The sequence below is a fragment of the Falco rusticolus genome, chromosome 7, assembly GCF_015220075.1.
Source record: "Falco rusticolus isolate bFalRus1 chromosome 7, bFalRus1.pri, whole genome shotgun sequence".
Taxonomy (NCBI): Eukaryota; Metazoa; Chordata; class Aves; order Falconiformes; family Falconidae; genus Falco; species Falco rusticolus.
This window is the reverse complement of record NC_051193.1, coordinates 33,306,301-33,331,184: the sequence shown is the minus strand read 5'-3', so window position 1 is coordinate 33,331,184 and position 24,884 is coordinate 33,306,301. Positions and strand designations below refer to the sequence as shown.

At 39.6% G+C, this 24,884-nt stretch overlaps 1 protein-coding gene across 4 annotated transcripts; it reads left to right on the top strand.

The window, feature by feature from the left end:
- Window positions 1-2,036: 2,036 nt before the first annotated feature.
- On the top strand, window positions 2,037-23,488 carry NAA30 (N-alpha-acetyltransferase 30, NatC catalytic subunit). Of its 4 annotated transcripts, XM_037394851.1 has the most exons (5): window positions 2,037-2,132; window positions 2,421-3,326; window positions 10,805-10,928; window positions 12,976-13,031; window positions 20,166-23,488. In XM_037394851.1, the coding sequence occupies exons 2-5, from the start codon at window positions 2,424-2,426 to the stop codon at window positions 20,301-20,303; spliced, it is 1,221 nt and encodes a 406-aa protein (XP_037250748.1). In that variant the 5' UTR covers window positions 2,037-2,132; window positions 2,421-2,423; the 3' UTR covers window positions 20,304-23,488. The 4 variants fall into 4 exon arrangements, with proteins under 4 accessions (XP_037250748.1, XP_037250751.1, XP_037250752.1 ...); XM_037394854.1 differs by lacking the exon at window positions 12,976-13,031 and having other exon boundaries at window positions 20,166-20,314; XM_037394852.1 differs by lacking the exon at window positions 2,037-2,132 and having other exon boundaries at window positions 2,207-3,326; window positions 20,166-20,508.
- Window positions 23,489-24,884: the final 1,396 nt, after the last annotated feature.

The following is a 24,884-nucleotide window of genomic DNA, read 5'->3' as shown; positions in this document are numbered from 1 at the left end:
TAGGACACCTTCCACCTAACTTCAGAGAGTGACAGTGGGGTTACCCCTCTGAGATGAACAAATTATGCTTGAAGTCCTTATATTTAATGGGGTGATGGCAATTCCAAAGCACAATTCACCTCACCTGTTTTAGAAATCTACTTTAGGATGAGCTGAATCCCATCACAGGAATGCCTTTTCCTCTCCATCAACATCAAAGGCATCAGCTCAGAGGTGTCTGTCCTAACCATAAGTACCTTTGGTCAGACAGATCCTAGCTATGGACAAAGAACTGTTAAGATCAACATCAGAACTAGGACCTTCTGAGTTTGGAAGTGGTTCAACAGTATCGGAAGCAGAGCACAAAATGTCAGCAGTGTTTTAGAAAGCACACAAAATAGACTTTTTTCCATGGTACCTGCAACCTCATCGTAGGTAAGCGTTTTCATGATGTTAGATCATATTCACCCTCTCTAACAACATTTGCTGGTGCTGGATCATCTTCTCAGCACAGATATCGCCCTAACTTGCAGCTCAGACGCTTTCAATCACACTGCTGCAACGTGGCAAATGAGAACAGAATTTGGGACATCACTACACTGACAAGACATTTATTTCCTCTTGCTGTTTGAAATATCCAAGGACAGTGAACTTAACAGCATTGTCAGTAGGCCACAGCAGTCCTGCTCAGGCCCACAAGCGTCCTTTGGTGCCTGAAAACACACACAAAACCCCATTAAACACTTGAACAAAATTATGTGTATGAACACTTCTGTAGAGCAGATAGAAGTGTCTAAAAACAGATCTGCAGAGCGACTGCAGGACACAAAAAGCCAATATAAGTAGAAATATGCATTAATCTTTCTGAACAGAGTCTTGGAAAAGAAAAAATATCTCTAAAAGGATACAGAGACTAATTTCATTATCAAAATTTATGTATTTCCACCATTATTTTGGATAAAACCCTTATCATTCACTTACTTTCAAATAGGCATTTTACTCTCTCCTACTTTATTTCAGAACTTAGCAATTCATACATGGAAGCCTGTAACCCCAGAGTCTATTTTCTTCCTAATTAAAGAATCTTATTAGGACATGTAGAGTAGTTGCTGGATTTTCCTTTTTAAGTCCAGACCTGTCACTTCCTTGAAAAATAACTAGCAAATGAAAATGAGCAAGTCGTACAACAGTCCTGTAAAGCCTTCACCTAATAAAAGGAAAAATCCACTATTTCTCTGTATTTTAAGGGGTCATGTGTGCATGTTAATAGAAACCTCACATCTCAAGGATTTGTTTGTTGCTGTTCTACTAGCAGTGGGTTCTTAAAACAGAGATTTAACGCCAACAGCAGCGGAGATTGCTTGAGACTGCTTCTCTGTCTTACTGAGTTTTGCTCTTATCAGTTGCACAAAGCAGTCCAAGGCCTGACATTGCCTACGCAAGTGTCCCTCATGCTGCTTTTGAAAGGGAGAGCAAAAGCTCCTGTGCCGTTCTGTGGTCTGCAACACAGCATCACCAAAACACTGCTGGCACCACTCCCTAGACTAAACACCACTGGCAGCGTCCGTGTGGGCAGCAGCTCTGCCCAGTCACGTTTGGGCTGATCAAACAAAGCACTACCGCGACGGTCTCGGCAAAGTGAGATACTTCAGGGCAACGGTGCCGTTGCTGGAGTATTCATAGGCGCAACTAGCGAAACGTGCGCCCGCCAACGCCGGTGCCCAGGCAGAGCGGGAGGACCGGCCAAGGCCGACCGGGCCCCAAGGCCCGAGCCTAATCCCAGTGCCGGCCTCACCCGGGCAGGCCGCGAACCCCAGAGCAGCCCCGGGAGCGGGTGCCCCGAGCCTCCGGGGCAGGCCAGCGGTAACAGCGTGCCCCCGGGGCGGCAGGACCCTGCGGAGCAAAGACGCCGAGCTCCGGGCAGCTAGGCCGGGCCGGCGCCGTGAGGGCGGCCGGGCCCTGCCAGCGGCCCCGTCCCGCCCGGGCCCATGGCACGGCCGCCCCGCCCCGCCGTCGCTAGGCCCCGCCGCCAAGGGAGGAAGTGTCGTAACGGCTGACAGGAAACTTGGCCGCGGGTTACGGCAGCGGCGGCCGCGCTTGGCGGCCGCTGGATGAGCGGAGAGTGGGAGCCGCGGCGCTGAGGAGACGCGGGGGTGAGTGGCCGCGGCGGCGGGCGGGGAGGCCGCGGCGGCGGCGGGCGGGCGGGCGGCCGGGGCCCGCAAGGGACTGGGGAAGGGTCCCGGCGGCGGCGGCAGGGGGAGCGGGACAGCAGGAAGAGGCGACGGCGGGGTGGCGAGGCGGGGCCCGGACACCGTCTCTGCCTTTGTTCGCGCCCCCCCCCCGGCCCCGACCGCGGCCCGTGAGGCCGTCGCCTGTCCCCCTCGTCCCCGTCTCGTCTGACACCCTCCTCCTCGGTGAGTTTTTGTCGGTCTCTCCCGTAGGATATGGCCGAGGTACCGCCGGGGCCTAGCAGCGTCCTGTCCCCGCAGGGGGACACGCTCTCCCCCTTCCCCGGAGGAGGAGGGGGGGCTGCTTCCTCCTCCTCTTCCACCTCCTCTGCTGCCGCCGCCGCCTGCATCGGTGCCCAGGACGAGGAGGCTGAAGAGGAGGAGGAAGAGGAGGGACCCACGGGCGGACGGGAGAAGCAGCAGCGAGGAGGAGGCAGCGACGGCGGCAAGGGGGGACCGCAGCAGCACCGCCTCCACCACCACCACCACCACCCCCCGCACCACAACCACCAGCTCAACGGCCTCATCAGCCCCGAGCTGCGGCACCTGCGGGCTTCCCTCAAAAGCAAGATCCTCAGCTCGGAGGCAGGGGCAGCCCCCGAGGGGCTGGAGAACAAGCGAGCCAGCAAAACAATGGGCTCTGGACAGCAGCAGCAGTCATCGCCCCTGACCACGGCACCGTGCTCATCCCCGCTTACCAACCACCTCCCTCCCCAGGGAAGGACTGCACCCTCTCCTCCTCCTTCTCCCCCAGCAGCAGCAGGAGAGGACAGGAGCCAGCCTGCTGCCACAACAACGACTGCTGCTAAGACTGCAGCCGGCAATGGACTGGAAGGAGAGACTGGCTTGGAGGAGGAAGAGCAGGAGGAGGGGGATGAAGGAGGGGAGGAGGAGGAGTCCCCGCTGCTACTCTCCAGGTCCTTAGCAGCAGCTTGCAGTTTGAAAGGCTCGGGAACGGACTCTCAGCCCGAGGAGGACCTAACGATACGATACGTCCGATATGAGTCTGAGCTGCAGATGCCCGATATAATGAGACTGATCACCAAAGATCTGTCTGAACCCTACTCCATTTACACATATAGGTATTTTATCCACAACTGGCCACAACTTTGCTTTTTGGTAAGTGCTGGAGGGGGCAGGGAGGGCAGGAATTGGGGGTGGTTGGGGTTGGGGGGGAGGCAATTAAAGGATTGACATCTGTGGGAACACTTCTAGTAATCTTTTGTGGATAAGGCCAAGCTTTTTTGGAAGTACCTGTCTTCCTAATGAAGTCCCCTTGTGACCTATACATGCAGAAGTAAAGCATGCGCTTGAAGTTTCTACATTTCTTACTATGTTTTAAGTGGTGGGGAAAGGGGTTGAGCACAGAGATAGGATCCAGGAATTCAAGGCTTCCAGTCTTCGTTTTGACATTGACTTTTGTGACCTTTGGTAGTTTGTTTTATCATTCTGTTTCAGTTTCTAGATTTGTATTTAAAAAAGAAAATACTTAGTCCACTAGTGTCTTATGAGTGCTTAGTAATTCTTACACAATGGTTTTAGAACAGACTTCAGCATAGCTAGCATATAAATGTTAAATGATACATGAAGAGACACTGAAACGTTTTGTAGACTTCTTGATCTGTGAGCTTACTTTGAAAAAGACAAGTAAAACTGTATTGCTTCTTACAGATGTGATACCATATGCGGCATACAGAAATTCTCATGCTGCTTGATTGTCTTGCTGTACTAGTGTTGTATTTAGGTTTATATTCTTTCTACTGCACTAGTGAAAAGAATGATTGAGTTGTCACCTTGTCTTTCTAAATGTTTAGCACTTCTTATGGAAGAGCTTCTGTCTCAGTTGAAAAGCATGCTTTTAGGATGATAGTCCATCCACAGGTATATGGAACTGAGTATAAGTTGGCCTGAGGTGTGTATGTGTGTAGTGGGAGCTCAGCTGTTTCTGATTTACTCATAGGAAAACTTAAATGTGCAAAACAGAACATTATGGGAGTGTATGACACTTCCTTGCTAAGGTAAATGATGAAAACTTCTCTCCTGATGTTTTAATCAAAGCTGGACACCTCTCTGAAAGGTATGATTTAGCCAGAGCCAAGATACCCTTCAATTCAGGAGCATCTCTGTAAAATTTTAATAGGATATGAGTACAGGAGGTGAGACTAATGGAATCCATCTGGCCTTAAACTTCCTGAATGTTCTTGATTTAGTCTGCTATAATTTATAGTGGGATTTATATGATTTATAGGAGGATTTTCAGAACTGTGCCTCTTAGAACCCTGAAGAGGGAATACAGCAAGATTATAGGAAGCTGAGCAAAGCATTACCTTCTGATATCAAAATATTTGAAAACATTGTTTGATGCACAGTCATGTTTGCCATTATAAGGATGCTGATCAGAGCAGAATGGTGTTTTTCAAGCACTGAGCTATGTGTGTGTGACTAGTGTAACTCATACTGAAAATAAATGCCCATGAACTACAAATATCCATACTTTCAGCATCAAGTGTATCACTGGTAATGGCGAGGTAATGTTGGATACTATTAGATCACAATGCCTTTGCTTAGACTTTAAATCTAAAAAAAAAAATTTTCTTAGATTTTTTCTTAAATCTAAAAAGAAATCTAAAAATCTAAAAACTTTTTTTTGTCAGGGAGTAATGAGAATTTTTTTTGAAAAGAGCAATGGCAAGTTGTTTGACAGAGCACTAAACCAGGTGATTTCTAATAAGTGCATTCAAAGAATAAGATATGACTTAAGGAAAAGAAAGTTTCTTAAGCTTATTTTGTAGTGGCAGCTTCCTTTTTAATAGCCTTGAAGAATCAACACAACTTTACTTGAAGGCTGTTTATTTGCCTTTTTTTTTTTTTTTTTTTTGAAAGGTGAAGGTAAAGTACATAAAACTGTAGAGAAGAATATGTGACTATGAATGTCTAAAGCTAGCAAATTGTTATCTACCTAATAATTTGAAGGCCTTGGACTACGTTGTGTCAAATTGCATGGGGTTTTTTTGTGACTGGTTTTAGTATTTTTAAGGTTTGTTTTTTAGAGGCTGTCTTGAAGACTTTCTGTTCTATAAAATTTAATTTGTTCCTGCACTTAGTGGATTCCTGAACTACTGCTATCTAATAATCTCTTTAAAATATTTACCTTCAGTCAGGGACTGCATATTCCAATTAGCAAGAGCAGTGTCAGGATGGTGAACAGAAGCATGGTGCCTAATCTCACAGAATCATTTGTCTTCAATACCTTGTGGCCTCACACCCTTCTGGTTTCAGGTTTTGATTGCTCTTGGGGAGAGGGGTTAGACTGTAATTTAATTGTATTTGAAAGAATATCTGTAGTGGTTCAGTGTGTTCCTTTACTGAATTTTACTATCATAATTTTTTAAATCTTCCAATGTCACCTGTCTTCATTGCACTGTCAAGGGCTCCTTTCCCTTTCTCAAGGTGTGAGGGGAAAGTACTCAAACCATTTAAATTGAAGGTGGGATGTATATTTTCCATAAACAACCAGCAATTGTCCCTTGCTGATATTTATTCAGTAAACCATCTTAAACACCATAATTTTGCTATCTAGCATTCTGGATACCTGACAATGCAGAGCTATTTTCTGGGGTCATTATTGACATTATTCCTGATGATGATTATCTCATGGGTTTGAAACTGGCTGAGTTTTGGCTTGGCCAAGGTGCACTGTTGCTCTAATGGCTAGTGCAACCAAAAGGGCTGCTTGCTTTTCGTTTCTGTTCAACTGCCCCTTCCTGGCTTGTGTCAACCCTTGTGTTTCTCTGATGTTGGCAGCACTCCCAACAACATACACTGTGTGTGTGCGTATGCATGTATATGTTTTATGGTCAGGTTTCTGTTGGTTTATGGCTCAAGATATATTCACAGTAGGATGTCACAGGGACCGCTATTGGTGCCAGAGAAAAGGTGAGAATGCACAGCTGGAGAGGAGGCATAGGACCAAACCTAAATAGCTGCTAGCATGTTTTGCTGTATCAAACCCCTTCCTAGCTGTACGCTCAAAAAAACAAGTTCATATTCACTTTAAAAGGACCTGGAGATACTAGGAGTCTTCAAAACCTGTTCATTTTAATGTCAAATTCATCTGTGTAACTGTCTTCCTGGCTTTAGGGGTAACAAGTTGGCTGATTGATCAGTTCTGATGCGTTACACTACAGCGTTATCTGAGCTGTTGCAAGGTAATAACCTTCTCCATAAACTGCAACTGTCTGCTTGAACTCCGGTTTCGCTTGTCTTTGGAAGAGCAGGTTTGCACTGTGTGCTAGGTGTGGATGTCCTGTAAATGCCTGTTTTTCACTTATTCTCAGGAGCTGTCAGCCCAGTTTCTCTTCAAGTGACCTATGATAACCACTGGTCTGTCAAAAAATTACAGAGGAGAAGGGTATCTTTTGTTTCACATGAAGCATTTTTAAGCATCACTACAGCTGTGTCCCCATATGGATTGTAAATGCAGTTTCAAAGTTGTAGCTTCCTTTAAAGTGTTTTTGCTGTTTCTAGTCTTAGCAGTGTTAAAAGTTCTACTTCAGTTTAGAACTGTTACATTAAATATTTCAGAAAATTGTTTTCAAAATACTTTAGCGTGGGAGAGGTGAGCTTAGGAAACCTTGCTCTGTGCCAAAGTTAGTATAAGACAGGACGTAATAAAAGCGGAGTTCTGGCTGAGTGTTGTAACCTCTCTTGTAATTCATAATACTGCACCGCTCAGCTGCCTTTTAAGAAAAATCTGGAAAATCTGGGCTTTTATTGGGTTCTTAACTTTGCCACTAGCTATAGCAGCATTTATAATTTAAACTTTCACAAGTTTAAAAATAACCTATTAATTCCATGTAAGTGGTTTTAGATGTGTTGTAAATCCTAAATGACTGCAGTTAAGGTCTTGTTTTATACTAATGCTTTGCCTTTTTTTTTTTTTTTAAATTGGATTTTATTCAAGAGTCTGAGCATACTTTGTTGAAATTAAGACTTGTAGGACATCGTCCCTGTTTTTCAGTTGCGGAAAACTTGGGGCATAAAAGAAGAACCAGTCAAGTTAGGAAACTGACTGAGAAGTCTTCCTAGCCTGTAGGAAGAAATTCTGTAACATCCTTTCCCAATTAGCAAACTCTCTCTGTATTCCAGCTTCCTCTTAGAAGTGATCGGTGGTTTCAGATAGTCTTGCTGTGCTACTTCTCACTGTCAGCGACTTCGTGAAAACTTCACTCTTTGCAGCATATGAGTAGGTAACAACAGCTAGTGTAGTTACTCTGGCAATGCCTTTGCACAGGAGGGAGTTACTTGCGTCGGGTTTCAGTGGAAACAGCGACTTAGTGATTTGCCCAGTATCCTAAAGAGCTCTGACTGAACTGCCAGACTTTAGGTTAAAACCATTAGCCTAAATGTATCCTCTAATGGCATTCAGTAACATGATCGCTAAATGTGAGCCAAAGGGTTTATACAGAGCTGTTTTTATGAAACTTTGGGATGGATTTTGGTGCATGTGCACAAGGGATGTTGTATTGCAGTAGTGCAGGTTCTACTGCATTTGAATTGCGAAATATTTCCCTTTCTGGGGCTAGTTAGTAGTTTTAATCTTCTTTAAATGGGAAGAAATGTCACAGGATGTAGGTATTAAATGCATACTCACACTGTGGCTGACAGACTTATTGCAGTTTCTGCTAATGAAATTAATGCCAATTGCTTAATTTTATGAAATGTAATGTTCTTGCTGAGTTACATTTCTGTGCTAACTCTTCTAGTAATACACGGTTGCAATATGAAGACATTGGAATCTAGTTTGTTTTAAACATTTAAATGTACTCATAAGAACAAAGATGTTGCAAATACTTGATTTGAATTCATACATGTTAATCCTGCTAATGATTTAGGATGGCAGTAAATCTTATAGTACTCCACAGGGTTTATAATATATAATAGTAACTGGAGCTGAATTCTGTTCGTAGAAACTTGTATGTTTAGAAGTAGTGTCATATACCTGACAAGAAATTTGGTCCATGACTGTCTTTTCATACATGGTGTTGTCTGGGAAGTACTTTTTCTCTCTCCTCCCCACTCTATTTCAGTCTGTTTCTTTTCATTATTTACATATTCCTTCTCCAAGGAAGTAAATGACAAAGTTTTACATCACATTTTAGGTTCATTTCCCGCTTTAGATGAGGTTTTTGTTGCCTTTCCTCTCCTTTCTCCTTCTCTCCAGCCTTAAGTTGAGGGGGAAATGCAGAATGCTCTCTGTAAGTGGAACAACTGTAGATTAACTGGCAGACTTACCTGCCTAAAGACAGAGAAATAGGTTTGTTTGGGGAACTGGTAACAAAGTCATACTTTATTCAGCTTTCTGGCAACAGTGGTAAAACCAGTGGGTATTTTACTTCTTTGATCACTGAAACAAAATTCTGTGCTGTTCCTTGAGCGTTTTAAATATGATTCATGAACTTTTCAGAAAACTGCCCCAAACAAGAAAGAACATAGTCAATGTCTAGAATGTCACTACTCTTGAAGTGCATAAAAAGAAAAAAGCCCACACATATATCTTTAAAATTCTCTGCATGACTGTTAGAATCAACAATTTGCACGTGTTCGCTTCAGGGCAAAGCGTAACTATAACATGCTGGTTTGTGGTGTGCTTTTTTTTTTTTTTTTTTTTTAGTGAGGTATAAGATTACATCTAGGTACTCTGCATAATTATAGCAATGTTATGAACAGTCTGTCTGATGATACTCTTTATTTAACTCCCTGGTTCTCTCAGGTCTGAGCCAAGATACAAAACTTGCCTTGAGCTGACACTTTGCATACACAGTTTTAGTATAAGTACAGCTTTTCTTTTTTATGGAATAAACTATGTCTTGGAACAAATGACAGACTCCTTAGAGGCTGTGTATTTCAGTCCATTTAGATCATGCTACAGTTCTTATTTGTTGTTTTCAAAAAACCTTTTTAGATTGTTTAGGGTTGTTCTTGGATACTGCTAAAAAAATGTGTTTTCCTGCCAAATAAAAACTTAGCTATAATTATTATTTGCCTGATGAGATTAAACTGTATTAGAAATGGCATTAGGATCACGCTGTATCATAGAGCTTTGGAACTGCAGCTCATACATTTTGGGTTGCTTTGTTTCGCCTTTGATACAGCTCCTGACTGACAGCTAACTTGGTTAATAACCCACTGTCCAGGTAGAGATGCTAGAATACATTATTCTTCTTGGGGCAAAAAACCTGTGTGTCTGTGCCTGCAATATGATCTGCAGGAATGAATCTTCTGTCTGTAGAGTCATAGCCTACAAGCTGTGTACAGAAAGGTTCGGGTGGTTGGAGACTATAGGGTATATACCATAGACTGGAGAAGCAAGCACTGGTTCACAGGTGGGTTGCACTGAGGCCTGGCAATACTGGCTCTGGCAGGTCCTTTTCGTTTGATGTGCCTTACTGTTGTAAATTTGGATTATCTAGAAGCGCTTCTGCCAGCAGATGCTGGTGCCAATCATGGGCTGTAGGCCTGGTTTAGTTGCTGCACTTGAGCCGAAGGCTAGTTCCCCCCTGCAGATACAGGTCTGTCAAAGTCTGTGGATCCACTTATACACCCATACGTACAATTATGAGTTTCTTTTTTATCTCTGTCAATCTTTACTGAATGAATAGTAATTCATTCTCCCCTTGGATGCTATCCTACTCTGCAGCATTATTCAGTTTTACTGCTGCAGGTTATAATGTCATTAATCTCTCATGCTGCCTAATCCTTCAGTTAACACATGACTTAGTTTTTCTTACACTCCCTAATATATTACATTTTGGTGAACACAGTGAGTGGTTGTGCAAGTGGTTTGATATGTGTTCGGGGAGGAGTTGGGTTCTCTTCTTTTTGGGATTTTTTTTCTTAATGTTTCAGAATGACTGTGTCTCCTTGACCATGCGTTTTGTGGCGATACCAGTGGGATTAACTGTCAGCGCATAGCTCTTAACAAATGAAATCTCTGAACAGTTAAAATGTGTGAAATTAACTGTGTGCTTTTTTGTTTGTTCTTTGGGTGTCATATGACTGAAAATGACAGTTTCTAAAGATTAAATGCAGCAACATTTTTCTCTGATCCTTTGTGGCCTTGGCATTAAAACCAGACAAAAATTAAGCATGTTATCTACCATAGCCCTTGTAGGTGAAAATTCAGATCACTATAAAACGGGGATGGACTTTTTGTCCTCTGCAGCAGCTCATGTGGAATGGTGATTTATGCCTTAACCTGGTCTTTTTTTTTTTTTTTTTTTTTTTTTTTAATTCTCCGTTTTCTGCCATGTGTCCTTGCCTGTAGACTTTGTGTAATAATAATATGGTTCTCTCCAGGACAATTCATTGGTTGTTAATTGCCTTGTAACTTTATTTGAATGTAATAAAGAAATTAGAGTCCTTTAATCTTATTTATACTTTTGGAGACTTTTTTTAAAATTTATGTAGGTATTTTTTAATAGCTTTATGCGAACAAATTTTGGGTGGCTGTTTCACTTAAAATGAACTGGTTTACTACTTTTGGTAGCACTGTAGATCACAAACTGAGAATGCATACGTGTATGTTTGTCTTTAAGGCCATGGTAGGTGAGGAGTGTGTAGGTGCCATCGTCTGCAAGCTGGATATGCACAAAAAGATGTTCCGCAGAGGTTATATAGCCATGTTAGCAGTGGATTCCAAATACAGAAGAAAAGGAATTGGTAAGAATAGTCTTTTTTGTTATTTCTTATTTAAATCCTGTGGTTGGGATAACTGTAGCTGTCATAAAGATTTAAGCAGAACTGAACTTCTAGATGTGGTGGTTTGTCTGTCATCCCTGCCTTACTTGACCACATAAGCTCCCTAGTGGCTTTTTTTTTTGTTTTGTTAAAATAACCTGAAATGCCCTAGGAGATTTATGTCTGGGATGCAATAAAGCTAAAAAGAAAGGCAGTCAGCAGCCCCTTACCTCTGCCTACCACAACTGTCAAACAACAGTGGGAATTGCTTTGCATTTTTATATGTGCCCTCATCACTGTATTTCTGTGTCGTGTTCAGTCTTCTCTTTTTTTCAGTAAACTTATGCCCTGGCTTTCCCCTATCGGTTATATGTATATTGGTCACTGGGGAGAATGTATGTAGCTCATTGTTGTATTAATAAGTGAAGAAAAATAGTTGTGTATTGCCATTTGAATGACTGAAAGAGAGATCTATTTTGTTGGGAAGTTACATCATAAAAGAAATCATTCTTGGCAAGGAGTTTGCCCTCCCTTGTTAATCAGTTTTGCCCCGATGAAGAGATTTTCATTCTAATACCAGTTATTCTAGTTGGCTTAATTAAAGATCTGTTCTTACAGAACTTTTTTTTTTTTTATGTTGGTTATTGTAAAATCACATTTTGTAACATTTTTAACTTAAAACATAGATGTCAGCTTTAAAGTCTAGCAATGTGCTTCACCACTTATTCACGCTGAACAGCTCACCCCTTCATGATTAAAGACAGAAAAATTACTTGCAATGGAAAAATATGGTGATACACTGCAGAATGGTACCATTGTGTGTTCTCCTTTAAAAAAAACAAAATTCCCCCAAACTTGACACACTATGTATTATCATGACTATTTAAGAACGTGCATTTTTTTCTTCTCTCAATGCAATTCAAAAGCCATTGTTGGTTTCTATAGTGGAGCAGAGGGAAGAGGATACTGAGAAATCACTGCGTCTCCTTTCCTTTTAGCTGAGTCATGAAGGAGCCTGCCATAATTTAATTGCAGGTGCTTGGATTCATAAGTAAATAAGAACTAATGCTGTTATTATGAAGATCTCTGCAAGATTTTTCCCTTGCTTTAGTCAGTTTGTTATTTTAGAATTACGTAAATAGAATTCATATTTAAAGCCTTGCTTACTTTAGCATTATGTATGTTGACTTTTTCCTACATTTGCCACCTTGCTGTTTCTCAAAGTGTGCTGTTAATCTGACGAATTGTTTTAAATGTAGTACAGTTTTATCATACGTTCAATGAAAATCTTAATTGATTAAAGTTTTAGGAATACTTTAAAACATTCTCTAGATTTCTTGGGATTTTTTTTCCTTTTCCTTAGCCTTCTTATGGAAGTGAGATTTATGCAATTTCATTGAACAGCAGTTTTTTCCACTAATAACTTTGAAATCAACTTTCAATTTCACCCCAATTCTACAGACAGGTAGGGATATTACATTTGTAGAACTGTTGTGAACTAGATGAAAAATAATGATAAAGAATTAAATTAATGCTTGATTGAGGGGAAGGGATGAGCTTCAACCATATTATTAGATACTAGCAAATCCAAATGGGAGTTAGCCACAAGAAAAGTGGTTTCATAAGCTCTGTTACTAATAGAAGTATTTGTTTTAGTAAGAGGAAATTCCCTTGGAAGATGAATGTCCTTCAAGTACGTGCCAGCAGATTTTGACTTTAAATGCAACAAAAAGGAATGAATCACAACTTGGAAGGCTATATATAACACTATGTTAAACATAGAAGCCTGTTTCTAATATCCTTGTGTTAGAAGAATCCTGCACTTAAGCTGAGTCTCTGTATAACTCTATGGATTATTTTAATGTTCAAGCTTGAGACTGCAACTTGACTGCAACTTCTTGTTTCTTTTCTTTCTTTCTTCCCTGCTTTCCCCAGGCGTCACGTCATGTAGGTAGCAGACATGTTAGTCATATATAAACTAGCATCTTTTGCTCTGCAACTCTGACACTTACTGAAATCTATATTTCAGGTACAAACTTGGTTAAGAAAGCTATTTATGCTATGGTTGAAGGAGATTGTGATGAGGTAAGATTTCATAATCAAAAACTTTCGTAATGTAAATTGCATTCTCCTATACGTGGATTCATTTCACAGTTTTGCTTCTACAGGACTTTTTAGGTGGGAAATGGGTTGTAAGAAGCTCTTCCTTTTATTATAAAAGGAAAAATAAAAAAAGTATGGCACAAATAGGAGAAGGATTTTCTAAATTTATCATAAGTGTTCAAATTCAGTGTTTTAGGGTTTTTTGCGAAGCCTTCACTTACAGGCACATTTTCCTCCAAAGACTAGTTTAAGGTGCTGCTGACCTGTGTAATACTTCCATACTTTAAGAATATGCGAAGATACTGGAACAGTGTGTGCTGTAGTATTGCAGAATGTGGTTTTATCGCAGCAGGTCATCAGGCTGTTCTGACAGTGCGTAGCTATATTAAGTAGCACTAACAGAACTCTAATGATTAAGCATGTCAACGAAAACTTGGAAGGGAAGTGACTGAATCACTGTCAAACTTTCTCTGGTTTATCTATTATTAGTCTTACCAGATTACAGTCCTTAGTTGGGGGTGGGGGGGTTGTATATGTATGAAGTAACTATCTTTGTGCCATGTTTAGCTTGTGAGCAACTCTCCCTACATCCATCCTCCTTAATCAGGCTATCTGTCCCTTTAACTTTCATCTCCTTGGTACAATGCAATTGTTAGCTTGTTCCCGATACGTGAGTACTGTGTCATTTCAGTATGTCATAGTTAATGATCCTTTGATCTCTCTGTTACCTTGTTTCAACTGCTCCCTCAATTGTTCTACTGTGGTGTGGTGAAGTTTGTTACGCAAAACTACAATTTTTGTCACAGAACATCTGGCACATGGTCTGTTTTTCCACTTGTGTTGTGCCTCTTGCAGCATCCCTGCATATGTTCTGACTTCATTCATTGCTTGAGATTATTTATTTTTCCTTTCAAGTTCCTTCATGCATGTGCTTAGTGGTGTCTCCCCCCCAATTTATGTTGTACTCAGACAGTATACTGCAATCTGATAGTCTTGTAATTCTTCAAGTTCTTTGGTTTTGCTTGTTGCTATGTTGTCATCATTTGCTATGTTGTCATCATATATAATATGCTTTGCTCTAATCTGTTTTACTACTTGCTATACTGAACTAGTAAAAAAAAGAGGTTTTAACACCCCCCCACCCCACTGCCCTTGCTTTCTACCGTGGTCTTGAATTAATTTGCCATTGCTAGAGTATTGAAGATTAAAAATAAATAATTCAGACATAGTATCACACTGTTTATATTGCAGTTGGAGAACTGAGATGCAGATAAGTGAATTGCCTGCTTTTGTTAGCCAGTTTGCTACTGACTCTTTATTTCTACTCAAGCTGCCAGAGTTGCAATAATTACCATGTGATTTATGAATTTGTGTACTGCTCATGTAAATTCATTTCTAAATTGGACCATCTAACAAGTATACAGGAGAGATCACTATGTGCATCTTTCTTTTTTTTTTCTACCACTGTAATACTAGTCCAAGAGCCCTTCTTACCATTTTGTGTTTAAAAACAAAATACATTTGATAAGGATTGCAGGCTAGTCTGCAGTGAGACCTCATTAAGTATTAGTCACAGATTTTCATCTATGGTGCTGTATAAATGCTTTGTACTAAGTGCAGAGGGCATTTATCAGAGACTTGCTGTCACTCTTTAATCGAAGGCACTACAATTCCAGCTTCTTTAAGTGTGTGCTGGACGGGTGTAGGCATGTTTGATTTCCAATTTGGAAGCTGTGTAGCCGTGTTTGTGGGGTGATGATTCTGAACCAATTATGCCCTGCTTCTTGGGGGCTTTTGCATCAGCTGAGTCTTGTGCTGGCAGAGAATTTTTAAATGGGAGCCCATTATGTCTGGGCAGTTTGGAGTGCAAGCAGAGTGGTTTTCTGACTTTCTACACCAGTCAGCAGAGGCATACCCATGTTGATTTGATACATTTATGTTTTTCTTTTTCACATACTGGTTTTCTCCAACCAAATTTCATGTTTACTTTTTTGATTTGTCACCAAATGTAGGCTTCTTCCAGATATACATGGTATAAAATGATGATGTTGATTACCTGTACCACATGGTGAATTGCTGAGTTTTCAGTCATGACCAGAATCTGAAAAAATCCAACTAGCTTCCCATTAAAAGCTCTATCCAACAGAGCCAAGACACTTGCCCTTGCCACTTTTTAGAACAGTTGTTGGGAGAACAGTCTCTAATCGATGCCTAGAGCTGATCAAACATGGTAGTGCCTCACAGCAATTTGTCTTCATGATTAAGCTATTTACACACCTCATCTCAGCTGCTCTTAAGATATTTTTCTCCATCTCTTAAAATCAGAAGCATGACGAAAATAGAAGGATGCTGCTACTTGATATAAGATGAACTACGGTTAAAAAAATGCTATTTTCTGAAACTTGCTTGGAATAGGATTAAAAACATGAATATGCAGCTGTGGGTGTCATGAAAGATTTCCAAAAGCTGCTTGGAAACTCTTCCCTTCAACCTAATTATGGAATAGATGCAGTAAATGTGCTTAGTTTTAATAACTTGTGGCATATAATCTGATAAATGCTTTGTTGTGTGTGTTACTATTCAAAGTATTGTAGACTGGACTTATGAGGTATCAACACCAAGTCCTGAAAAATACAGGATTTATCCAGCACCATGGATGAAAACCTTGAAAAATTGCTGCTGATGTACTGGCATTTCGAAGTATGCTGCAGTATTTTAGTGATTAAGGACATTCTTTTTTCTGTAAGTTATTTTAGTGGGAATAAACTAAGCCAGGCCTGTGGGACAAGTGATTTACAGTGCAAGCTTGTGTGGTCAGCCAGCTGCCTAAGAGGTGGTTTATGCTGTATGCCATGCTTCAAAACTGAGAGGCAGTATCGTTCCAGCCAGAGGTTGTTTCTCAGCTTGAGGAAGCTATGGGGTGAGTAAGTGAAGAAGGGAATTGGCTGGAAAGGAATCTGTGTGGAGGGGGGGAGATGGTCATGGAGCTGGCCATGGCCTACATTAGGATAGAAACGAGAGAAGTGATTTGATGCTGGGGTGGGTGGTTGAACTAGAAATAACCTTCAAGCCCGAAGAAAGTAGTCAGCAGCATGCTTTGAGCTGGACTGTCTGCATATAGTGTCACAAAACTTGAGAGATCTTTGATTTTTTTTATTTTTTCTTTTTTAACCATGGTGACTTTCTCAGGCATTTGATGTTAATGAATTCTAATATTTGGGGTAGTGAACTGAAGGTTTCCAAGATTATAATGGCCTGAGTTCCCAACAGGTCACAATAATGTAGAATTAACTTGATGGGCTGGTTGCATAGAAAACTGCAAAAATATTTCCGCTGTGAACTGTGGAAATAAATCGGATGAGGGTGAATAGTTTTGCTCCCATCTCCAAAGTTTTGAAGAGATTTTTCTTCCAGTGTAAAAAAGGAAAATATCTGCTAACTCCAGCCAGTTGGGTGTATGGCTGGGTTTTGTACATTTGCTTAGTTCCCAGTGACATTTTTCAAGAATTGTACTGCTTAAGACCTTCTTGTGGAACTGTTATATCCTTTAATCACAATTAGAAAGGAGGAATTGTTCATTCATCTGTAGGTTTTCCATCTGTAACAAATTACTAAGTAATCTGCATACAATTAATTCACTTTGTATTACTGAAATAACGTACCATGTAACTGGTAACTAATCAAAACAAGACCCTATGAAGTGGGACTTCTAAGAGCTTTTTTAAACAAAATGTAGAATGTGAAAAGGAATTGCAACTTCTCATGAGACTTTCCATTGAGAACTTAGGGTGATTTAAAGTGGGACTTTTTTAACCACACTAGTAGGCTATGTCATTTTAATTCAGTATCACACTAGTAAAAATTAAATGTATATTTTCATATAATACTATTTGAAATTATCAAACACTGACAGCTTTTTCTTGATGTAGAAATCATCTAAGATATTGTTACTTTTTTGGGTACTACCTTTCTTTAAAAGTTAAGGCAGTTAAACTGATTAAGGACCCTGGATAAGCGCCCATAACTTGAATCTGATGGTATGTCAGACTTACAAGTAAGAATAGCAACCTCTTCTGTGAGTGCTGAGAGAGTACTTTATTCATTTGCTTATTTGGTTTGGCTGTATTCATTCTATTACTTGTTTTCTAAACTTGAGTTCAGTCGGAGTTTAAACTAAAGAAGTAAGAAAGCTTGACCTCTCAGTTTCTCTTTAGTTTAGGAATAAATTCTAGGTATGGAAAGGTAATAAGAAACATTTCACTCCACTCTCACTATAGAATATTTCTTGGTTCTAGACTCAATTAAAATTAGAGAGTTGAGATAAAATGTTAGGTTTATGAAATTTAAGACGTAAGAGAAAGTAATAGCCTTCAGGAAGTTGCAGCTTGTGCAGAAAATGCTGTTAAATCCAATCAGACCTTTGCTGGTCTCCAGGGGAGGATGTGATTGTGTTATTAGAGGATTTAACAGGCATACGTGTACAACAAAATAGACCCTATGAGACCAGAAATAAATGTCATCATTGAAGTTTTGCAGCTTGTTTAAAAATATCACACAGAAAGAGATGCATCCTTCACAAAACAAAACTGATTAAATTTGGATGAAATACGACACTGTTTCCTTGTTAGAGAATAGAAATACATCTTTACCCCTTTGAAATAAATGCAATGTATTGAGATCAGGGAATTCTTTTTCATTGTGCTGAGTCTCCCTTAGAAATACCAGAGCAAATCTCTTGCATTTGCTTTCAAGATGAGCATTCACTCAGGTAGCGGGATTCCAACAAACCCGAATTTCAACATTTAACCACTCCCTTAAATTCAGTGATTTGTGGTGTTGGAAGTCTTTTAGCATTGCAAGGTGTTCAAGCTTGCAGTTGGGTGCAGACCTGTTGTATCACTCTGCCAGGTTACTACACTTTGAGAGTGAATGGCATTTGTAGCTAAGACTTAGAATAATTAGTCTCTTACACTGTGGATTAAAATGGGTCAGATTTCGTCTTTGGTGTGATGCTTTGTTTTAGTTTGAATTAATAAGTTGTACAATGTGTATAACCATGTAGAAAATGGCACTCTTCAGGAAAACTATTGTGCTTCCATAGCTTGTTATAAATTAATAGTTACACCTTTTAATAAATTAAGAGTGTTACTTCATCAAGTCAAAATACTTGATAGTAGTATTCTGTGTGGTGCCAGCTAGAGAAATTCAATCTTTAATTCTTGCCATAAGACTAAGAATTGAATTAGGTTGTCTTAAGTATGCGGGTACAACAGACTGTCCTGCTGTAATATAAGAACTCTTGACTATTAATATTTTAATGTGTGACTCTTAGTTCCTTTTCAGACATCAAACTGCTTCTAAGTCTTACGTTGTTCACTGGGTTGTTACCTCCAGGTTTGGTATTCTTTCAACATTCTTACACTGAGAAGCGCAGGGGGAATTATTCATTGGAATGTGGTTAGAGTGTAGAATGGCTTGAAACTTGAGTAATGGTGAAATATATACATTAAATGGATTTTTAAATCTTATTGAAGGTGACCGGTCTAACTACTGGCTGCCTCCCTCTTTTATATCGGCTTAGCCACTCCTCAGACTGCAGAAAATGAACCTGATGAAGAGAAAAAGGAAAGGTTTTCTGCCAGATTGCTTTTTGAAGTAGGTCAGCAACAAGTCTGGTGAGCTGACAGAAGAGGTGAGGGGGGAATGGAAATGTCTGCCTGAAGGCAGTGGGGCCACAGAGTCCATGAAGTAGATAACTTAAACTGCTCTACAAATACAGGGTAACGTCTTGTTTCTGGTTTGTGGGGGATGTTAACCAGTTTTCTTGCTTTTTATTGGAAGAGAAGGGAATCCTGAGTTTTGCAGTGTGGTAGATGACTTTTTTTTTTTTTTTTTAAGACTCGGGGAGTTTTCTGTATATAGTTCTAACTACACAGAATGGGTATCAAATGCTGGTTTAGAAATAGCTGTTAGTGGACTTAACACCAGCAGTGATCACTGGTTTGCTTGCAGAAATTGCTTAGGCTGTATTTTCATTATATGGTCTTTCTGCAGTGTCCATCAGCTCTTGTTTAATATGTGAATGTACATTGTTACGGGACTGTATGTAGTCTAGTCAGCTTATTAGTTCAGCCTGTGTTCTTGTACAGCTGTGATCTGCCCTTAATAGCAGAATCCTTAAATAATGGAGTTTGACAACAGTAAAGAGGCAAAACAAGTTTTTATCATATGGAGTGGGTGCATGGCTTACCAGTTATGGCAGAGCTCTATTCAGTGCATTTGGAGAAAAGAGGGGGAGACAGAGGGACATATTTTGGCAGTTTTGTAACTAACTGGTTAATGCCAGTGTGGTTTTTTGCATGTACTTCAGACTTAATTTGGACTACTCTCATGCTTGGGTTTGGTCTGAGCTATTTATGACAGGTCTTTCTGCAACTGGGATCATACCAACACAGGGGGGAAAAAGATGGAAAAAGCTGTTCTTTCTTCCTGGTTTGTGCTCTGATTTGAGTTTGGGATACTTGTGCTGAGCACAACACAAGTTGTGCTTTGTTTTGTTGCAAACACTGGCTGTCACAGCTAGCTGTATCTAGGTCTAAGTTTGTATCTAGGCCTAAATCTATTGAATTAGAGGTCAATGATATTAAATGACTAAAAAAAACCTTATGCCAAGTTCTTGAGAAACATGCAAAAGTTCGGTTGTTCATTCAAAATTTAAAGTATTGTGGATTGTGGACCTTAACCTGGTTTGCAGGTTGGTTTTGGGGGGCATGGATGTTGGGAGGAAGGAGTTGTTTGGTTTGTGCGTGTTTGTTTTTTACCTTGGCTATTAGGTAATAAGTTGAAATGCTGTTTACAGCAAAGAACTAAAATCTTGATATGAATGAAGTAGTTTACAGTTACAGTTCTTGATTAACTGCTATTTTTTTTTTTTTTTTAATGTGGGAAGGGAAAGGGGGTTGCTTGAGTAAGTCAGAACAAGAAGAAATTAATTCCACTTGTTGCTAGTAAGTGTACCTTTAAATAAAAACTTTGAAATTGGTTCAGTAGTCATGTAATTGCAACTGCTTTCTAATATGATATGTTTTTTCCTTTTTTTTTTTTTTTTCCTTAAAGGTCGTATTGGAAACAGAAATCACAAATAAGTCTGCTTTGAAACTTTATGAAAACCTTGGTTTTGTGCGAGACAAGAGGCTGTTCAGATACTATTTAAATGGAGTTGATGCACTGCGTCTTAAACTATGGCTGCGTTAAAAGAAACCATCACATCAAGCAACTGACGTCTCAACAGCGCAGAGTTGTCCTTTGCATGCAATGCAATTTGTATAAAATTGCTTTGCAGGTGGACTTAGTAATTTCCATGCAGCTCTTAATCTGTCAGTGTCTCATTGAGTGTCGCACATATTTGTTGCACTTTGGCATGGCGCATTTGTTCAGAATTAAAACAGATTGTTTCAAACTTCAAGTTCTTTTGGTACCAGCAAGATGTGCCAGTTGATAGCCAAGATAATGTTCATTCATTTGCAAGTCTACTGACTGTATTACATACACAGTGAACATTTTATCAAAGAACCTGTATGTGGAACACGACTTTTGGTTCCAGAAAAAAGCCAATGTAGATTGTAAAATTCTATAAGTATACTAACATTTCATACAAAAATTGCCATAGTTTTCTGGAAAAAGGCTTCAATTTTAGGTTTTATTTTTCAATATTGAATTTTCCATTCTTAAATATTGGTACCTCAGTGATTAGTGAATGAAAAAATGTATTGTAGGGTGGGGTGTGTGTTACAATGAGTAACAGTAACAATTAAATTGCGTCTGCCAGTGCCTGTATAGATAAGTATATTTGTCTTCACCTCTAAGTTTGGAGTGCATGCTTTTGTTCTTTTACTTTCTTCAATTGTCTTTGCAAGAAAATTTCTGCTTTTATTTAAATTCTGGATTTGATAATAAATTATTTCAGATTTTTATAATTTGGATACTTCTCCCAAATGAGGGTTTGGAAGGCCCTTCTTTTCTTATAGCAAGAAGTGTAAGCTATTTTGAAAACCTTGAGTAGCTGCTAAAAGAGAACCTGATGTCACCAGTAAATCTCTGCTGGTTTTAGATGCACTTTTTTCATTAAAAGAGTGAGGGACTTTTAAAAGAAGATATAGGAAATTAATGTAAATTGGTATGATTTTATTTAATCAAAATTATTGATAGAAGCTCTGAAAAACAGCTATTTTAAGATAGGTGGAACAATTTTTTTTCAGATTCAGATTGCTTTGCTTCAGTGTTCTAAAATGCTTCAATCTTTGGTTCTTGGTTTTGGAAATAAATTTCAAGGTGTATTGTATGCATTTTTAGCTGCTCTCATTTTCTCTAGACTTACATGAGCTAAATTATTGGGGGATTTTTTTCCCCTCTAAAATCAAAGCAGCGGGGAAGGACTTCTCTCTTTCTCTTTCTCGCATCTGCTCTTGCTCTGTTTTCTCTTTTTTTTTTTTTTTCCTTTCTTTAATTGGGCTTACATAGGTTTTACCAATACCCATCAATTTTTTTCAGTAATTACAGTGTCTAGGCTTTCCTGTTCAGTGTGATTATATAGCCCAGTTCTATGAATCAGTTGGATTTTTTTCAGTTCGGAGAAAAAAAAAGGTATTAATTGACTTGTGGAAGCACCTATGTAATCTGTGAAAAGGATGAACACTCAGTGAATCTGCTCTTCTTTAGTTGAGCATACTCTTCAGATTTGCCTTACTACACTTTCTTTTTTTATTTTTTATTTTTTATTTTTATTTAGGGTTTGGTTTGAGTCACGGGGGGTTTTTTTTGCTAATTACTGTACAATGAAAAACAAAACCAACAAAACCCCTACCTCCAGTAACATTTGGAAAAGAGCCCTGTGCAGGAAAACTGGATTTAAAGGAAAGCCTTATTTTGCACAGACCAATCGTACATGGTGATGGACATTTCTTACCATGTACAAATTATGAGTTGTATTTGAAAATAAAGATTTTTAATGGAAATTGGCCCTTCTGAGTTTTCTGCTTTTAGACACTATTTGCGCTTTTGAGGGGGTTTGTTCCCCTCGGTAAAGAAAACTCATACTCGAAATGGTGCCCGAGAAAAAGTGTTTTAAACTGGAATCTGTTACTCTCAGAATGTGTGGAGTTCAGCGTAAAGCCTGTATGTTGCCACTACTGCCTTGTGACATGATAAAACCTTTTGTTCACGTCATCCCAATCCCTCAGGTTTGCCAGTATTTCTGGGTGGCTTTTCAGGAGGTTTCGTTCATAGTTAAGCCTTAAATGTTGGCAATGTTTAATCGATCAAAACTGATTTCTCTCAGCCATGGTCCAGTGGTCCAGGACGTAGTGACTGCTCTGGCTTGCTTGAACTAAGGAGACAGATCAGGGAGGCTTCATACCTTGTCGGTAGCTGTTGGACTTGTATCACAAATTGCAAACTAGGCTATCTTGTATGTCTGCTGATGTTTAAAAACTGAAAAGCCAGACAGGCAAGTTTTCTGTTGGTTAATATTTAAGCCGTGGGTGTCTTCAGATTCAAAAGCCGACATAGCAGTTAGCCAAAATCACTTTTCATGAAGGCACTGCCAAAAACGTTGCTTCTGATCAAACTTCAAATACAATTCTGTTTGTTTATTGTAAGAAGTAGTTGTCGCCATGCACGTTTTGAAAACACTGCGCAAAATAGGTTCACATTTCTTTTAAAAGAGGACATTGCCTGAAAGGTTCTGATATTGCTGCTGTGTAACACACAGTTCACTACGGAAGATACAGAAGTTGTATGTGTTGGTTCGTCATAAAAGAAACAGATTTGGTCTCTGTGTTGCTTGGGATTTGGATGTCAAGTGGGAAGTTCTGAATTTGCAAAGAGATGAAAATAGATTTTTTAAAAGAAATCTAGCAATGAAAAGTTGGTTATTTCTTGTGTCTATTGCTAAAACACAGTCCTCTCCCCCTCTCCTTTTGCATTGACAAATCTAACCAAGGAGTTGATCACTTTTATATTTAAATTTGCCCAAATGTTGATACTGGCTGACACGTCAGTATGGATGCTTGCATTATATTGTTTTTTTAAGAAATGTTCAGGTTAATCACCTTTAAGAGAAGTAGGAATAATCTAATTGGCGTTGCATAGTACATCGCAAACTATTTTTGAGGGCACTGCAAGACATTGCTAAAACTGAGTGCTGTGTTGAAAAATTTTCAGGTCTTGTATAAACATTACAACCTGTATTGGAGTTCAGGTATCAGGTGGGCATCTATGAAATTACCAAGTGTATCTCAAAATACTGGACTGCTGTTTTGAGTGGATTATATTCTTCTGTCCCTTTATCCTTTTTGATGAGAACAAAAACAGTGGGGTTATGAAATGTACAAGCTGTCTAAATACAATGCAGTCAAATAAATGGTTACGTTGTTTATCTATTTCCTTTTGAATGGAAATGCTCTAATGATTGCTTTGCTTTTGTCTACAAAATATGAATACACACTTACTCTTGAGAGAGAAATGGTGGAGAGACTTTTACAAGAAAATTGTTTATTGCCACTTGATTTTCATTTCCATGCTTGTGTTGGAAGCATCTCAAATAGCATTTGTATGAACATCAGTGTCACAGCTGAACTAAAATGGATTCTTCTTTCATGTCTGTGAAAATGCAGTCATTCTGGACTTTCCTGGGAGATAAGGAGTGGGGGTTTTATTATTTCAGTTGTAATTAGCAGGAGTTGAGAATTGCTTGCAGCCCTTGCAAAGCTGAGAACTGTCGCTCTTAAAAGTGTATGGAGGAGCCATGGATTTTGCAAATCCTTTGTGCTTTATTCCCTCTACAATTACGATTAGGCTCCTACAACTTGCTGAGAACTTGCCAGGAACTGTTGTGCCTGTTTGGCTGTGTGTTTGGAAAAGGTGTGCAGGTAACAGTTGTAACCAGCTTCTGTTAGAAATTGCTGCTCACCTGCCAGCAGCTCCCGAGTCTTTTGTTCTTCCAGCTTCTTTTCTGATTCCTTATAGCTAGGGTATCTAAATGCCAGACTTTTTTCTGAATTAAGGCTTCACAGATGATGCATCACTTCTTACACTTTTTCTGTTTGTCCCAGTAGTAGGAACTGTTGCCCATAATGGAAGTTTCTGCCCAGCTTCAGGGACTGAGTGCTGCATGTAACTTTTTTACCCAGTCATAAACCAGTGCTTAACAGCCCTGCTGCTTTTTTTTTTAATCCTCTGATTTCTCTAAGTATTGAAATCTGTACAGGATAAGGGTTAAATTATTTTCCCTGTCTTGCACTGCAGGGTATTTATAGCCTTGCTATATCTTGTTAGTATGCATGGGCTAAAATAGATTTGGAGAAGCCTAACATTTCTTTTACTGTGAAATTACAAGAAGTATTTTTCTCATAGCTAGTCCAGACTACACAAGACTGGTTAGGTAATATTTTTAGGAATTGAGTGGTTTGTGTGTTGCCCACCAATGCACACTTTAAAATCCGTGATTTCTTTAAATATGCGGTGCAGAGGGATCCTGTGCTATGACTTGTACAGGGAAAAGAGAAATGTCTCTATGCAGAAAGGTTTTTGGTAAAGAAGTGGAGGCTTTTACCCTTCTACTGCTGTCTGGCCCCCTGTGGGGAGGGTGGGACTATGACTACACTTTACTCTTGATCATTGCTGTTCATTGTGATGCTTAAGGGTGGTAAGGTAAAAAAGTGAAATTCAAAAGAGTGTAGAATAGGTAAGGTATTGATCTTCTTAACTTGATGTCCTCCACAGGAGGACAGACCCCCTTCAGTGAGGTCTGTGTGAGCCCTCTGCAGAGGCAGTTGC